An 18297-nucleotide genomic window follows, 5' to 3' on the forward strand; every position below is an offset into this window, starting at 1 on the left:
AACGCTAAATAATGATTTTCCTAGCTAGCGTTGACTTAAGGATGGGGTTTAGCGACCCACGGTGACGCTCCCATCAGCCTTCCAGAAGGGGCGGTTTCCAAAGAAAACTACAACTCCCATGAAGCATCCGGCTAAAGCAACCACAGAGCATCACGGAAGTCGTAGGCTCCCTCCTCCCCAATCCCTTTCATGCTTCACAGGCAAGAACTACAAATCCCAGGGAGCCTCGGTACTAGCACGCCTGCGCGAGAGCCCCGCGAGCCGGTGGGGGTGGGGCGCCCCGGGCGGCGGGGGGCGGGGTCCGAGCGGGCTGTGTGGAGGCTTCAGACTCCCGGCGCCATTTAGCGCGGAGAGTTTCCCCGGCGGACGCGGCTCTCCACGCTCGGCCACTCTGCACCCCCATCTTCGGTGACAGAAGGAGCCTGGTGGGGGTGACTACTCTTTCCTCTCCCTAACCCCCTTCACCCAGTCCTCTCGGTCTCCTCTACTCTCGGCCCAGAGAAGCCGCGGAGCTCGGGCCCCGCGGTGAGCGGCCCTCCCCTCCCCACCGTTCCCTCCCTCTGTCAGCCCCCGGCACCGGCCCGGGAGGAGACGGGGGTTTGCCAGGCCCGGGGCGGGCGGGGAGGCCTCGGGGAAGGGGGGGCCCGCTCCTCAGGCACCGAGGCTTCGAGACTTCGGCTCTTCCCGTCCGGGCGATGGGCGCCCTGTGAGACTGGTCCCCCTAGCTGGGGGCGCGTGTGGGAGGAGGCGACCGACTGACTGACCGGGAGCCCCCGGGCCGGCCCTCCCTCGCCGTCCTCGGCCCCTCCCACCCTCTTCGGCTCTGGGATTGCCACCGCTCGGGAGTCGGTGCTCGTCCGTTCCTCGCTTTGCCGCCGCCCCCGGGGCCTAGCCCGCCCAGCTCGGGAAGCGGCGGCGGCGGCGGGGAGCTGGAGCCGCCGCCGCATCCACCGCATCCGCTTCGACTCGGTGCCGGCTCCTTGCCCTGCCCCTCATGACTGCGGCGCCTCTGCTGCTCCAGCCTTCCCGGCCGCCGCTCGCTGCAGGATGGATGCGGACCGTGAGGCGCTAACCCCCGTGGCTCAGCTCCTCGACCGCCCGCCGACGAGCCCCCTCGTGAGCCGCAGCAGCCGCCGCAACTGGGCCCAGTGGTCCGCGTCTCCTTCGGGGCGGCTTGTCAGTGCTGAGTGAGGAGCCGTCCGGGTGCATCCGAACCCGCCGGGAGCGGGAGCCCTAGTAGCGGGACCCGCACACCTCCGCCGCTCTTCGGGCTCGGCCCCTCGCCCTCTCTTCATTCACAAGTTCGAGCCCGCTCGCCTCGCTTCTGCGGACCGACCATGTCAGGCGGCGCCGCAGAGAAGCAGAGCAGCACTCCGAGCTCCCTGTTCCTCTCGCCGCCGGCGCCTTCCCCCAAGAATGGCTCCAGCTCCGATTCCTCGGTGGGGGAGAAACTGGGCAGCGCGGCGCCCGACGCTGGGACCGGCTGGACAGAGGAGTACCGGCGTCGCCGCCACACTATGGACAAGGACAGCCGTGGCGCGGCCGCGACCACGACCACCACCGAGCACCGCTTCTTCCGCCGCAGCGTCATCTGCGACTCCAACGCCACTGCGCTGGAACTGCCCGGCCTTTCCCTTTCTCTGCCCCAGCCCACGGTCTCCGCGGTCGCGCCGCAGAGTACTCCGCCGGAGCCGCACCGCGAGGAGACCTTGACCGCCACCGCCGCTGCCCAGGTAGCCCAGCTACCTCCCGCCTCTGCCGCCCCTGGGGAGCCAGCCGGCGCGGGCCCTGCCGCCGCGACTGCCCCCAGCAGTACCAGCAGAGATCGCCAAGTGTCCCAGCCCAACCATGTGGGGAGCAAAGAGGAGCCTCCGTCGGCCAGAAGCGGCAGCGGCGGCGGCACCGCCAAGGAGCTACAGGAGGAACGGAGCCAGCAACAGGATGATATCGAAGAGCTGGAGACCAAGGCCGTGGGAATGTCCAATGATGGCCGCTTTCTCAAGTTTGACATCGAAATTGGCAGAGGCTCCTTTAAGACCGTCTACAAAGGCCTGGACACTGAAACTACAGTGGAGGTCGCCTGGTGTGAACTGCAGGTATAGCCCCACTTCTTTATTTTACGGTGGTTGGATCTACATTTGGCTCGGTGAAGCCAGTTTATCGAATTCCTCCTTTACAAGTCATTCTCTTAACTGTTCGCTCTGGCGGGGGGGGGAGGAGTGGGAGGCCAACTTTTGAAAGAGATTGAAACTAGAACTTGGGGCATGACCTAGGTAGGATAAGAATTATTGGTAGCCAAAGAGGTTTGCTACTGGGGGGGAGTGGTGAAAATCATCTTAGTACAAACGCATTACCTACTTGTTACTGTTTTAGTGTCTGGCAGGAAACTCGGAGTTAGTGGGAAAGTTTCTGAGTTAGGAAAGTACAGAGTCTTCTTGCCTTGTGCATTTCAATCTCAGCTGAGGCTCTGCATTGTTGAGCTGCTGGTGTGTTACATGCGAGTTTCCATCCCCGAGATCAAGCTGTACTTTTAAAATAAGAACGACCTTGTTCCTGAATGACCTTACTTGGGATATATCTTAGTTGGTGATTGCACAGGCATTTAATATAAACTACAAAAAAGACTTTCTTCTCTGGATAAATGACTTCGGACTAGAAAGGTTCAATAAGTGTTTGGTATTGTCCCACTTGATGATGCTTAAGGCTTTTGGTAGCTAGAAGTTACCTGACAGGGTAAATTAAAACTAGTAAGGCTTCACCCCATTCACTATACAGTGACTAGTACAAGAGCCCATGTAAAACTGTGTGCTTTGAGATTTGTAATGTCACTATGGTTATTTTAAACTTGTTATGAAAGGTTTTTAAGCCAGACTTTTCCAAGAGTCCAAAGGACACAAAGTGCTTGGCTTTTAACCTCTCAGGGAGGTTTTCATGGTGTAAATAATGGTGTGTCATTCTGGTTGACAAGTATATTCTACTTTTAAATAGCTAGTTTTGGGCAACTTGTTGCTTGACCTATAGCAGCTTGATTGAACGTTGCTCGCATCCGGAAGTGAACGGAGGTTGTTGGAAGAAGCAGAGTTCCACTGAATGAAAAAGTCAGTTGCAGTATACAGGAAAAATGCCATTGTCTGTATTCTTCTTGTCAAGAAAATGGACTGAATGGATCAAAATAGGATATGAAAGTAACTGAATAGTCTAGGAGTTTATTTTATCCATGAATGAATATGTTAGCACTTAACCCTTTGAATGTCACCTTCCAAATGACCAAGGCCATATCAAATGTGAAGGGAAGTTAACTCAACATGTGGAAGGAAGTGAACTTAAAAACTGACAAGTTCTTTAGGAACGTAATAATTTCTTAAGTTTTACAGTAAATGATGTAGAACTTCTAAGGCATTGTGAAATAAAAGCTCAATTTTATGGTGGTTTATATTGAAAAGGGTGCAGACCTTTTTGAAAAAATCTTGTCAAACTATAATTTATTCTTATTGGTAAGTCATACTCAAAAACTTAGGTCTGATTCCTTTTGGTTTACAGGCAAAAATTCTGTTTACACAGGGACACTTTTTTTTTTTTCTGCTTTTGTACCAGGGGTGCCTATTGCTACTGATCCTGGATTTTATTCTTTTGTTAAGGTTTTACACTTGAATAGGTGCTCTATAGATATATTTTTTTAGTTGGTTACCTTACTTTCTTAAGACTGGACCCAAGTAAATGTTGAGCAGTTTATGGATTAATTTTGTTAGTTTCAATTTGAATTTAACTTTGAGGACTTACAGAGTGTAATGTGTGTATTTTCCTTAATCACCCGGAATTTTTTTTTTTTTTAATTTTACTTATTTGAGCAAGCATGAGTGGAGGGGGAGGGGCAGAGGGAGAGGGACAAGCAGACACTCCCCCCACCCCCCACCCCACCCCCCAGCAGGGAGCCTGTTGCGCAGTTGGATCCCAGGACTCTGGGATCATGACCTGAACCATCCAGGCACCCCTCACCTGGCATTTTTTGATAGTTTATTTATCTTGGAACTAATGACACAGTGGGAAAAATCAATTTGTCTAATGTCATAATAATTTTGTCTAAGCTCAGTTTTTCTTTGAACTCATTGCTTTTTGGATTTTTGTTCTCTGTCTAGACATGGGCATGGTCAAATTAAAGAATATCAGATGCTTTATATATAATATCACCATATTATTTTAAAGCCAGTTGAGGATTTGGCTGCAGAACCAAATAAATCCTAGCTCATTGAGTGGTACCCTGGTTTAGAAACTTTCATATGTCATTTGGCCCTGTTTATACAGTTTTTCGTTTTGTTTTTTAAAATGTGATTTTCCCAGCCCCAGGATCCTTTATAGCAGTAGTTGGGTAGTATTTTTGGTTTCTTGACCGGGACATTTTCCTAATAACCTATTCATTAGGTGAGTGTTTGAGTTCTTATCTTTGGATACAAATTAAAGGACAAGTCAAGGGATTATTAGCGCATTGGAAAGAAAGCAAAGCTTTTTCATGAAAGTATACTTCTAACATACATATTTTTTGTAGGAAGATAGGAGAAATACTGTATTCGGTTGTTGAGTTAAAAATCTTAGTGTATTAAAATTGGAAGAAATCTTATGTTATTCTGCCCAACTACTTACTTAATAAAGAACCTAAAATCATGGAGCAGGTAAATGACTTGCTTAGATTGGTAAAGAACAAATTTTAAACTGGTTAGGATCGGGGCACCTGGGTGGCTCAGTGGGTTGGATGTCTGCCTTCAGCTTAGGTCATGATCTCGGGGTCCTGGGATTGAGACCCTCTTTGGGCTCTCTGCTCAGCGGGGAGTCTGCTTCTCTCTCCCTCAGTGCTCTCTCTCTTTCTCAAATGAATAAATAGAATCTTAAAAAAAAAACTGGTTAGGATCTAATGATTTGGGAAATGTTAAAACATTTCTAGTCTAGTAAATGGCTAATTAGTACATCTCAAATGAGGCAATTGTATTTTGGTGTGGAAGTCACTATCAGATTTCTTCAGAATTCTGTAATCATAGCAAATTCAATACTTTGGTTTGGGTATTGATTTTATCAATTCAAATGTATAAATAGGCTTTTTGGGTTGGAGAATGAGTGAATGTGGTATACAAATCAAATTTGTTTCCATCAAGCTAATTTTTAGAATCACAGTATGCATAGCTATCTATTAAAACAGGTATCAATTCCTAATAAATAATATTAGGTAATACTTTGATACCACAGGATCTTAAGTACTAACTTTGATCTTTTAAGATGCAGATTTCTTTACTTGATTTTATTAGGCAAATGACATGCCTTAAATTTTAATACTCAGTTTGCCTTGGTCAGAAAACGTTACTGCTGGACTTTGCAGAGTTTACATTGCTTTTCTATGGAAGGATCTTAGTTTTTTAAGAAATGTAGCATAATTTTTTAAAGAAAATGTATTTATACACAGATTTGTAAATGATTTTACTTACTTTAAGTACTTTTCTCCCCAAATTGCTTCTAGCATTCACTTGATAACTTGATACATTCACTTTGTATATTGATGAGATTGTTTCCAGATCAACTTGGAAGGGGAAGTCAAATTTTGTTTAAGCTCCAGTGTTCTTAGTGCTTGCTTTGCTCTGGCTTCTTCTTCTTCTTCTTCCTTTTTTTTTGTGTAAATTAAGGGTCATGTCTCATCATGAGTATATGATACTAATTTTTTTTGGACTTAATTTTCTTTTTTTAAATTGAAGTATAGTTGACACAATGTTATATTAGTTTCAGGTGTCCAGGTTTTTATTAATGTTTTATAAAAAGTTTAGCAATGCTGCAGAAATGTGATGTGGTTCTGTGATTAAGAAACCATAATTTATTTCTTTGCTTTAGTTCTTAAAATAACTCCTGAACTGAATCTTCCATTTGAATATTGATGGGTTTTTTGCCTTTATTTTTTACATTTGTGCCAAATTCCTTGTTTTTCAGGATGAGAATCTTCAGTAATTTTCAATCCCAGGAACAAGGTTTCAGGGAATGGTCTTCGGAGTTTTTTTTGTTTGTTTATTTTAAAGTCTCAGAGTCACTGATGAGTATGGGCAACATTGAGATAACTCAGGTGTCGCTGCTGTGCAAATTAAAGAATGATTGGTAACTTGTTTGAAGTAATCCTTTTTCCCTCCTAACAAGACAGAATGGGATTAAAAATAGCATAATTTTGGTTTGGTATGATTTAAAATATATGTAAATTTATTGCTGTAGGAAGTAATCTTTGTGGTACAGGAATTGAGAATTTAAGTTAATTCAATGATTTTCTTAGCGTTAAGGATTTAAATGTTTTCCTTTTCTGTTTACCTTTTTTCTCATCTTAAGTATCTTAAGTATCACAGTTGTTCCTAGTGTAAGGTTGTTTTTGTGTAAAACAAATGAGGAATCTATTGTATGGTGATTGAGTTCATTTCTTGATATTTAGGTTTTAGTGCAAGATCCTGGTCATTTGAAAGACATTCTACTTAATCTCTATGGAAACATGCAACTAAAACTGAGCTCTCAGCTTCGGAAATTCTTCTTTTTTTTTTTTTTAAAGGGGGGGCCAAATTATATTATTACTTTAAAATTTGATTACAACCAATTTTGTTGGCATTAAAATTAGAGGTATTGTAAATTTGAATGGATAAACCTAAAACCAGAAATTAAGTTTGGTAAAAATGGGAATAGGAGTTTTTTTTTGGGTTTTCTAGTAGTTTTTAAGTTTTTTAGATAAAGCTGTAAAAGTAGCAAGAGTGGTTATGCTCAAATTATAATTTCTGAAAATGTTAGTATAACATGAAAAAATTTATAAGTTACTAGGTTTTGCTGTACCAGTTCTTTGTATTTATTTTTAGCATCTTGCATTTTATTTGAGGAATTTTTTTTTTTTTTTTTTAACAGGACTACTGTAGTGTGCAGGAATGGGTGAGACTTACCATGCATGACCTAAATTTAGATTTGAAGAGGGCATTGTTTTCTGCAGTATAACATAGTCATTAAGAACATAACTGAATTCAAATCCTGACCCAGCTAAAGATGTGTCACTTTGGGCAACTTCTGTGCTAGTTTCCTATTGATAAAATGGGATGTAATGAGAGTATCTACTTTATAGAGTTGTTGTGACAGCTGAATGAATTATGTAAATATAAAACATTTGGGACAGGGCCTGCCACATAAGTATTAACTATGATGATACAGCATCTTTTTAGGCTGTCTCTTTGAGGATATTTGTGAATATTTTGTTTGATTTGTCTATACTTACGCTTGAAAATTCACGTAGCAAAACTGTTATTGTTGCTGTCATTCTTACAGGGGGATCTTTGGAGTTGAACATGTTGTCATCAATGCTTTGAAATTCTTTAGCTTTACCTGTCTTCTGCCTAACTGTAATTTCATGACCTGTCACTTTCTAAAATGCCAGCCTTTTTGAATTATTACCTTCCAGAATTTGCTGAGATCGTTTTCCTTTTGGGATCATTCTTATGGTATTCTTTGGAATGATTCGAAATTGTTTATATTCTTTGTCTCCTTAACTAGTCCTTGAGCTCTTTGAAGATATAAATAGATTCTCAAATTACTTTAATAAATACTATGTTCTTTTCTAAGTTAGAAATAGTTGTAGATCTCAGGGTTGTTTTATCCATACTCCTTGCCTCTCTTTGGTCCACAGCAGATTCTCTAATCTTGTATTTGGAGAGTTCACTATAGTATAACACAATAGTCTATAATGGAAAAGACCTCTAAGGCAGAACATTTGGGTTCTCTGTTACTCAATTATCTGACCCTGAGTAAGGAATTTACATCTGTAATGCTGATTTATTAGTAATATGACTTAACTGGATTGTTGAAGATAACTGAAAAACTATGTGAAGGTACTTTGTAAAGTGTTATAGATAATAAAAGGATAATAGTGCTTTAAAAAAAATCCTTTTTTTTTTTTAAGATTATTTATTTATTTATTTATTTGACAGAGAGGGAACACAAGCAGGGGGAGTGGGAGAACACAAGCAAGGGGAGTGGGAGAGGGAGAAGCAGGCTTCCCACTGAGCCACCCAGGTGCCCCTAAAAAAATCCATTTTTTAAAGGCCTTATGTTGTCACTTGTTACAAATTGGTTGGATATTTTAAACTTCTTAAAGTTGGGCTTTAAGACATGCAATAGAAAATTAGGGAAAAGGCACTGGAGTTATAATGTTTGAGTTAACAAGCTACATTGGAACGATGATATTGCTTTGTTCACTATTTTGTTTAGCTCTGTAAAAGTTAAAAAGCAAAATTTTTAAAATCTGGAAGAGAATAGCACTCATGCAGATTCTAATATTTACACAGATTCTCTCCTCTATCCCCACCCTTTTCTTTTTTTTTTTTTTTAAAGATTTTATTTATTTATTTGAGAGAGAGAGAGAATGAGAGAGCACATGAGAAGGGGGAGGGTCAGAGGGAGAAGCAGACTCCCTGCCAAGCAGGGAGCCCGATGCGGGACTCGATCCAGGGACTCCAGGATCATGACCTGAGCTGAAGGCAGTCGCTTAACCAACTGAGCCACCCAGGCGCCCTTCCCGCCCTTTTCTAATTGACCTCAACTGGATTAATCCAAATAAAAATTAGTAAAAAATAAAATAAAGTTTCTAGTTAGAAAAAATAAAGTTGGCTTTTAGGAGCTTTTTGGTTTTTCAATTTTAGGAATTTTATCAAATCTTAAGACAAAGGGGAGCAGCTTTTCAGACTGAAGAGAAGTTGCCAGAAGCTCTTCTTAAGAGTGTTTTTATTTGGGAGAGGATGGTGTCTTTATCAGGTGGTATACTTAATATTGTGTGTACTTTTTAAAAGGTTGGTTTTTGATATTCTACATGAGAAGAATGATGTCAGTAATTTGCTTGGTTTTGTGATTGACGTGATCATATCTCCACCTTAATTTATATTAATTTAGATTTTTCAGATGGGCTCTTTTTTTTTTTTTTTTTTAGAGTGGGGAGCAGAGGGAGGGAGATAATCTTAAGAAGAGTCCCTGCCCAGCACTCAACTTAGCTCACAATCCTGAGAGCATGACCTGAGCCAAAATTACCAGTTGGACGCTTAACTGGCTGAGCCACCCAAGTGCCCCTCAAATGGGCTTTCATAATGAATTTGCTTTTTGACATCGTGACTTGAATCTTGGCATTGCAAGATTGACATATTAATTAAGTGCGCTATACTAAATGAATGTGCTTCATGATTTTTAGGAAGGAATCCTCAGGTAAATTGTCATCACAAAAGCAAATACAATTTTTCTAGGAATTCAAGAATTCTTTTTTTTTTAAGATTTTATTTATTTGACAGAGGGAGAGTACAAGCAAGGGGAGTAGCAGGCAGAGGGAGAGAGAAAAGCAGGCTCCCCGTGGAGCAGGGAGCCCGATGCAGGGCTCGATCCCAGGATCTTGGGATCGTGACCAGAGCCGAAGGCAGTTGCTTAACCGACTGAGCCACCCAGGTGCCCCAAATTCAAGAATACTTAAGAAATTTAAGAATTTAGGAATAATTTTAAGAAGTGTTTAGAATCTAGTTGGTATAATCATCATATTCAGGTTAGTTAAGAAAAACCACAGTATTTCTGTAGAAATAATTATCTTTTATGCAGCCAAGGTTCAGCTTCTTGGAGACATGATTTTTTTTTTTGGTCAGTATGTGCATGGTGGATGGTCTTGTGTTAATTAAACACAAACTAATACATAAACCAAACAGAGGTGAAACTAATTAGTAAATCAAATCATTGATGTGCACATTTTCTCTATTAATAGAAGTAAACAGCTTGCTTGGGATAATGACAGGATCATCTTATTATTTTTTAAGATTCTATTTATTTATTTGAGAGAGAGAGAGAGACAGTGAGCGAGAGAAAGCTTGGGGGGGGGGGCGGGGAGCAGAGAGAGAGAGAAGCAGGCTCCCTGCTGAGCAAGGAGCCTGATGGAGAACTCAATCCTAGGACCCTGGGATCATGACCTGAGCCCAAGGCAGACACTTAACCGACTGAGCCAACCGGTGTCCCTAACAAGATCATTGTAATGGCCAGTAGTTTTGTGCTAAATAACCTGATATCCATCTCTGTGTGGATACTCTCCTTACTTGGACTGGGCATGTCATTGTGGGTTAAGATAAATTTGGGAAATGCACAGGTCATCTCTTTAACGTGTTGAAGAATTCCTAGACATCATTATCATATTTATATTTACATGCTCTTTGAACGTTCCGCACACCCCTCCCACACAAATACTCAGCTGTAGGCAGTGGAGAGTAACTAAACAATTATAAACAAAGAAGGTAAGTAGATTTGCATAGTAGTAATTGTGGAGAATGGATTTAAGGAGTACAAGGTATGTGTAGAGTTTAGCTGGGGTATGAGTATGAGATTTCTATAGCCTGAATGAAGGCAGTAGTAGAGAAAAGGAATCTTTAAATATTTCAGAGATAAAATATTCAGTGTTTGGTGATGAATTGGCATTTGGAGGAAAAATGAAGCACAGATAAAAGGGTAGGGATCTGATTGTGCTGTCAACTGAGGGAAGGAATAAGAAAGAATTAGGGGTGTTGTTTTTTGGGGGAGGGGAAAGGCTATGGAGATACATTCAATTTGACATGTTAAGCCTGAGGTACTTGTGAAACCTCCAGGAAGAAGTTCAGTAGGCAGTTGGATATATTACTGGAGCTCGAAGAATAGGTCCAAGATTCCCAAATGTCTATGTTAGTCATAGCTGAAATAATGCAAGTACATGAAATCATCGAGGGAGAGGATATATATAAATATATAGAGAAAAATAGAGGAAGAGCCAGGGGAGGATAATTTTCCTGGGGCAGAATAGGAATAATTAATGGGTGGGCAATGGAAAAAAAGAGCCCAGGGGTTGGACTAAATAGAACGCTAGAAGAATGGCTGAATCAAGGGAATAAAATTTTAAGAAAGGAATATAGTAGAGAAGTCCAATTTGCATAGTAGTAATTTTGGAGAATAGATTTTAGAAGGACTAGAAAAGAGTTGTAGAGATTAGTTAGGCTTTGGAAATTTATTGTATTTGGCTATTAAGAAGTCATTAATAAATTCAGGATTATCTAAGAGAGGGGATGTGGTGAGCAAGGGTGGATGGAAGTCACTGGTAACATCCTAGATTTATGTATTGTTCGCTAGCCTCTAATGGCTATTTAACTTAATTAAAATGGAATAAAATTTAAAAACTCAGTTCTTCAGTTAAACTAGCCACATTTCAAGTGCTCAAAAGCCATGTGTGCCTATCGTATTGGATGGCACAGATAAAGAGCATTTCTATCATTGGGGGAAATTCTATTGGAACGTGTATCTAGATCTTGGGTTGACTTGTGTGTGTGTGTTTAACAGCTTGATTTAGATACAGTTTACACACCATAAAGAACATACAGTGTGGGGGCACCTGGGTGGCTCAGTTAAGTGTCTGACTCTTGATTTTGGCTCAGGTGATGATCTCAGGATTGTGAGGTCTGTTGTGTACTGGGTGTGGACCCTGCTTAAGATTCTCTCTCTCCCTCTGCGCCTCCACCACGCCCCCCCACCTCTTAAAATACACACACACACACACACACACACATAGTGTATTGCTTTTATAACTTGTTACGTATTTTAAAAATTATTCTGTATTAGTAAAGTAAAATAGTTCCTTTTTTGGAAAAGCTATACAAAGGATGTTATCACAAACTCACGTATACATGCAGAATTAACAGATAAACATTATGTCACATCTGTTCCAGGTATTTGGTGATCTTACAGTTTGAGAATAGTGGAAAATTTGTAGTGGATTTAAGGGAATGGCTGAGGAAGATTAAGAACTATTTCTTTTATTTAGACAAGTTTAAATGAGTATGGGGCAAGAAAGATTGGCTAAGTAGAAGGCATGATCAAGGATGAGATGGATAGATAAGCAAGGAAAGGGCTTTAAAACTTGAAGCATTGAAAAAGTATTTTCTCTGCCTTAGTACCTATCTTAAGGGTCTGTTCTAAGCTAATTATTTTAGTTTTGGTTATTTTTTGTGGATAGTTAGATTTAGTCCAAATAAGTTTTCATACTTCATGCTATTTATCAACTAGTGTCCAGAATACTCATTGGAAGTAATGTTCTGGTTAAAGAGAGTTTGTTTCTCTCCTATGATCTCTGGCCTTCATGTTTCATTTACATAATAGTATGGTGATATATACTTCAAAAGTGAGCATCTCTCTGAAATGACCCATCTTTGTGTGTCACTTGAGGAAACTGCAAGATTTCAAATAAAATTTTGTTACAAGAAAGATTCTGAATTACTATACTGTTTCTAGAATGTGGTAAAAATGGACTTTTCTGTAACAAAAGCCCTAAATACTGCATACCTTTCTGCAGGCCTTTTTTTTGCAAAGTGTTCCTTGCTAATTAAGCTGGAAAGGTATTAGTAATCACTAATACCTATCTAATGAGAGCCTTTTTTTGCAACAGGCACAGTACAAGGCAGATATTTTCTTAATTTTATATTTGAAGAAACTAACTCAGGTTTAATAACTTATTTAAGATCATGGTATATCTTGTTCTTTCCACTGCAGATTACTTCAGTTAAACCAGGAAGAAGAGTTTGAATTCTTGTGGAATTCTAAATCCTTTTGCTCTATTTAGCAGTTATAATTCATCATTGAGCATCTTACACCTTTATATTACACTTCATGAAATAAATCTCTATTTAAATGTTCTTTTAGCCAGTATTTATATGTAGATTCTATAAGGAGGGAGATGGTAGGGTCTTTTTAATTAACTTCTTGGTGTGTTCAGAGTTTTTTAGATGCTATTTACATTCATTGGTTATCACAGGATGTTCTGTTTAGACTTACTTAAGGTAAAGCGGTATTATTTCTGTGGTTTGTGTGTATCAAATTTCCATCTAATAGAGACAAATTGAATGGCTGTAGCGTTAGTAGGATTTTTGTCAGTGGTCTTTAGCAACTTCTGTAAAGATTGTTCATTTTCAAGTATTACATTGTTAGTAAAAATTAATTAAATTCCTAAATTCCTAAAATTGTTAGGTACCAATGCTATTTTTTACTCAACCAGGAAAGCAGAATTAAGAATATTGGAGTACTTAACAAATAGATCAACATGTTAATTGTTATTGTATAACTTCCATAGGACTTAGTTTTACTTATTTTGGAGATTGAAATTAAAGTTTGTTAGGTTAGCTCTTGATGCTGACTTTTTTCCTTGATTTAAAAAAAAATCTTCTTACCTTTTTTTTTTCCCCCACTGTGTACTTTGACATATTACAAATGCTATTGAGAAGGATTTGGCTTTCTTGTTTGTATGAGCTCCAAGTAGAAATCTCATTTAAATTACATAATTATGTTTTGAAATCCTTTGGAACGTTTAATTTATTCAGCATTGTTATGGGACTAAGATGTTACCTCAAGTAAGATTTCCAGATAAATGAGATTTTCTTCTTGAAGTATCAAGACTTCTATTAATTTAGTAAAACACTTAAAGTGTATCAGTTGATATTATTGGCCTATGTATACACCAGGACAGACTAATAAACATATCATCCCATAGGCCTGGATTCCTTGATGTTCTTTAGACTAAAATGGTTCTTTGAAGTCAGACAATTCCTTACCCTGTTATACCAGGGGTAATCCAGACTTGGGCACATAAGATCTCACCTCACAGTATGGAAATTGTTCAAAATGTTCTTGTTTTGTTTAGAGTAACTGGGTCTGTAGGGGTTTTCAGCTTCCCTCTTTCATCCTAGGCATAGGTTTAGGCTTTCATTCTCTCTTCCTTCAAGGTAAGTTGCATTATTGTGGATGTTGAGGATGGGGGAAACTTTCCAGCCCGTGGACCATGTCATTCAGGGCCATTTCTAGTAACAGTAAATTTAAAAGGGAAGGCCTTGGAGTCTGCATGCTTATTACCAAGAGCCTTTTTTGTGTGTGTATATTTCTACACACTTTCTCTTAACTTGGTACCATTTAATATTATTGGTAGGGATGCTTTTATCAAGTCAAAAATAGAGCCTGGTATATACCTTCTCTAGGGCATAAGATATCTATTTGCTTCAATTACATTACTGAGAAGGGCCACTTAAGTGGTTCTTCCCAGAACAAAGAAGGTGACACTCAGGTGCATTGCTCTTTTCTGCCTAGACAAAAAAAAGCTACCAGCAATTTTAAAATGGTAGACTCTCAACTTAAATATTAGTTCTGCCTGACCAGGCACCCTATTACATGGAGGTGCTAGTTTAGATACTACTTTTGGTGGACAAATTGTGTTGCATCTGTACCAGCTTCTTTGTCTCTAGATTCCACCCCCCGGCCCCCCCAACATAAGTGGAGGGGGTGGGGCATAGTGATATTCTTCTGGGGAGAATCTTGACCATTTTCTATGCCTCTTACAAGGATAGAAGGGAAGCTTCCATATTTGCCGTAAATGCCACTATTACAGGCTTTCACAGATCTTACTGAATATGTATTATGCTTAAGTATCTTATTTTAGTTTAATGTTTTAAACATCTGTAATCCTTAGCCCTTTTCACAAGATGACTTCTTTAACAACCAGTACTTAGCTAACTATTACACGACAGAATTTTTTTCCTCTTGTCTTTATGTGATAGATACACTAATAACCTCAGAAAACCTTTTTACTATGAAATACTCAACAGTTGTACCGAATTGGGCCAGAAGCTGCCTTCTGTGTCCTTTTTATTAACATGTCCCTATCGTTTTTTGATGATATCCTTATTTTCTGCACAAGATGTTCTTTCCCCACCCTGGCCCTGGTATAGGGGAAACAGGTTCCTTACAGTATAGAACAAAGATTCAGAAAGCAATGTGTACTCATGGCTATTGGGGCATCACTGTCTCCAGATTTTTTAGTGAAGAGTTAGGAAGTATTTATATATGTATGCATGAATGTTTGTGCGTCTGTGTATATATGTGTTTGTGTGTATGTGTATACTTTTTTTTTTTTAAGATTTTATTTATTTGAGAGAGCAGAGCAAGAGAAAGAGCACACATGAGCAGGGGGGAGGGGCAGAAGGAGAGGGAGAAGCAGGCTCCCCGTCTGAGCAGGGAACCCGACTCCGGGCTTGATCCCAGGACCCTAGGATCATGACCTGAGCCACGCAGGCACCCCATATTTGTATATATTTATATCTCTCTGTATATATTGGAAGCCGCAAGTTCACATTGATAGATCTAATTCCAATTCAACTTAGAGTTCATTATAGCTTTCCCCTTTTCCTGCATGTATGCTTCTCTTCTCCAGTAGTGAGAAACTTGGTTCTCATCTTGCTAAATATATGGACGAATTTGCATAGTTCTGTTCATGTAGAAGTGGCATAATAAATATATATTCGATCTTTGCCCCTGGCTCCTGACCCAGAGCTCCTAAACTTCTTGGAATTTCCACAGTGATATCTTGCCCTATGTGTCTTCCATCTGGCTGGCCTTAGATTGCATCCTTAAGCATTAACTGGTAAGTAAACCGTTAGAGTTCTTTGAGCCATTCAAGCGAATTATCAAATGTGAGGAGGGGGTCATGGGAACTCCGATCTATAGCATGTTGGTCAGAAGTATAGGTGGCAGCTATACTGGGACTTCCAGCTATCATCTCAAGTGGGGGCACTTTTGTGGGACTGAGCCCTTAATGCTTTGCACTAACTTCAGGTAGTGTCAGGAATGACTTTGGGAGAATTGAAAAATTTGTTGGTGGTGTGAGAAACACCACACATTTGTCAGAAGTGTTGAGAGTAAAAATATGAATATGAATATAATCTCTTAGCTCCCCTGGACTGAAGTCCCCTCTTGCGACCCTTCTCACTGCAGCAGGGCTGCCTTCCTTTCCTCTAATATCTTCCTCTCTGGCAGTGGTACTCTTTTAAAATTTTTAAAATTAATTTACTGTTTTTACTTTGACATTCTTTCCGCTGTTGCTTTGGGGATATGATGCACTTTTTAGCCTTACAGGAAAACAAGTGATAAAAACTGTCCTGATTTTATTTTGAAATTGCAAATATCTTGAAATATTTGGTAAATGCTCTTATTTCACATGAACTGCTAATACATGTTTGGATATATACTAAATGTGTAAACTTGCTGCTTTATTTATATTCTTTAATTATTTCTGGCCATTGTGTCTCCTTAAACTTGTTAACCAATTTAGTGCCTATATCCATATTTTAATATTGAGGAAAAGGTTAAGTTGATTTTTGATATCGATAATATTTGTAGTTTATTTATGTTAACTTTTTCCAAAATAGTTAATTTGTGGCTAGTTCTTCCTGTACAGTAAATAAGGGTGAAAAGATTAGTGAAAATATCTCTAAGTGCTTTATTTTAATAAAATTATAAAATACCTGAGATGCCAAGGTAATGCTTTTCAAAATCTAGATGGTAATTTAATATCCACAGAAGCCTACTTTCCTTTTGTAGAAGGTCCTTTTGATAGTCATTGTTTAGAAAATGGTAATTTGATTTTGACTCCCATTATCTAAGTTATAACTTTACTTGTTTCTAGCTTAGGTTTTGTGATCATCCTTAAATCACACACAAAAAAGATTTTTAAGAAAAAAATTTATAGAAGTAATATATTCTCGATATAAAAATTAGGAAATTAGAGGAAAAAATGAAATCAAAATGACCTGCAGTGAATCCCTTCATCCAAAGATAAGCCTTGTTACCATTTCTAACAGTCTAATTTCTGTGTGTTTGATTTTAGTTTTTATAGTGTGATCATACTGTATGGTGGCAGTTTGCCTGTTTTATTGCATAGCAAAAGCATTTTCCCCTTTAAAAATTTTAAGTGTTTAGATCAAAACAACAAATACTGTTGTATACTGTAATCGTAATTGGGTTATGTGTTCCCATAGTTGTGATTGTTTTGTATAGTGGCATAATTTGCCTGATTTACCTCACAGAAAAACTCATTTCTTATGTTAAAAGTTAAAAATTATAGATTAAAATATGTATTATTTGTACACTGTCATAATTGTTTTTGAGACTTTGTACTACTACTGCACATGGAATTGTGATACCAGTTTCAGAACTAACATTTTGATCTTAAGAGTATGTAACACTTGAATTCCTACTTGACTGTGTATTTCTTTTTAATTCTTAAACAGAATTAATTAGAATGTTTGGCCCACAAATGCTAACATTTAGTTACAACTGCGTTTAGGAAATTGGTCATTGATGCATTTGATCACTCTGAACAGAAATTTAAAAGTCATGGTTGATATATTGCAAAGCTGATTAATTTTTTCACTCTCAGTCTTTGTTCAGAGATTTGCAGAAAGTTCATTCACTCCTCTCATGATTTGGGGCATGGTCAAAATATTTTAAATCAGTAGTTTGTTTTTAGAACAGTGTTACTGTGCTGATACAGTTGTTGTTGTTTAAGATTTTATTTATTTATTTGACAGAGAGAGAGAGAGAAAGACAGCGAGAGAGGGAACACAAGCAGGGGGAGTGGGAGAGGGAGAAGCAGGTTTCCTGAGGAGCAGGGAGCCTGATGTGGGGCTCAATCCCAGGACCCTGGGATCATGACCTGAACCGAAGGCAGACACTTAACGACTGAGCCACCCAGGCGCCCCTGTGCTGATACAGTTTTTAAGAGCCAAGTATTAGTACATTGAAAGATCTTTAAGGAAAGTTCTTTGTATATTGACTGAACTATAGGAGAAACAGCTTTAGTGTGCTTTTTTACTTCCTACCCACTCAAGATAACTTAAATCTTCCTTTATTTAAATTTTCATTTGTCTGTTCTAGAGCATACCGAAGATGTTTTGAAAATATAGGAAATTCTTAAATGCATTTAAAGGGAATTACTTCCTAATTTTTTTTTTTTCTGTTATGGAAGTAATACATAGAGACATCTTAGAAGACAGGGAAGAATAGAAACCAAAATAACTCCACAAAAGTTCTGTCACTAAAAGACAATGCCAGTGTATCAGTTTGGAATATTTTCCTTTTCTCTCTCCCCTACGATGGGTTTTATATTTATTCAACAACTATTTATTAAACTCCTCGTATGTGCCATTTTATAATTCATTGGTACATAGGAATTAGTATTAACATTTTTTACAGCTGTGTTTAACAGCAGTTCCTTATGCAGAAACACCACGATTTACCCCCAATTGTTGTTTTAAGTTACGTTTTCTCTTATATATACAGTAGGCCTGAGTCTTGTCTGTAAGGTTGTAACTGTGAAATATATTCCCATTTTACTAAAATTTAATATGTTGTGTTGTGACGTCACCTAATTTTGTTGGTCATTATTCCCCT

General features: G+C 39.4%; 1 protein-coding gene across 12 annotated transcripts in view; it reads left to right on the forward strand.

Moving 5' to 3' along the window:
• Nucleotides 1-333: 333 nt before the first annotated feature.
• Nucleotides 334-18297, forward strand: part of WNK1 (WNK lysine deficient protein kinase 1) — a 143483-nt gene continuing 125519 nt past the window's right edge. For 11 of the 12 annotated variants that reach the window (XM_035028509.1, XM_035028507.1, XM_035028512.1 and 8 more), the window contains exon 1: nucleotides 1338-2096. In XM_035028509.1, coding sequence (XP_034884400.1) covers nucleotides 1338-2096 — 759 coding nt within the window. Of the gene's footprint in view, nucleotides 2097-18297 lie in introns of all 12 variants that reach the window. The other variant, XM_035028501.1, reaches the window with a different exon arrangement.

This window comes from Mirounga leonina, unplaced genomic scaffold (genome assembly GCF_011800145.1).
Source record: "Mirounga leonina isolate KUSES-001 unplaced genomic scaffold, KU_Mleo_1.0 Mir_201, whole genome shotgun sequence".
NCBI lineage: Eukaryota > Metazoa > Chordata > Mammalia > Carnivora > Phocidae > Mirounga > Mirounga leonina.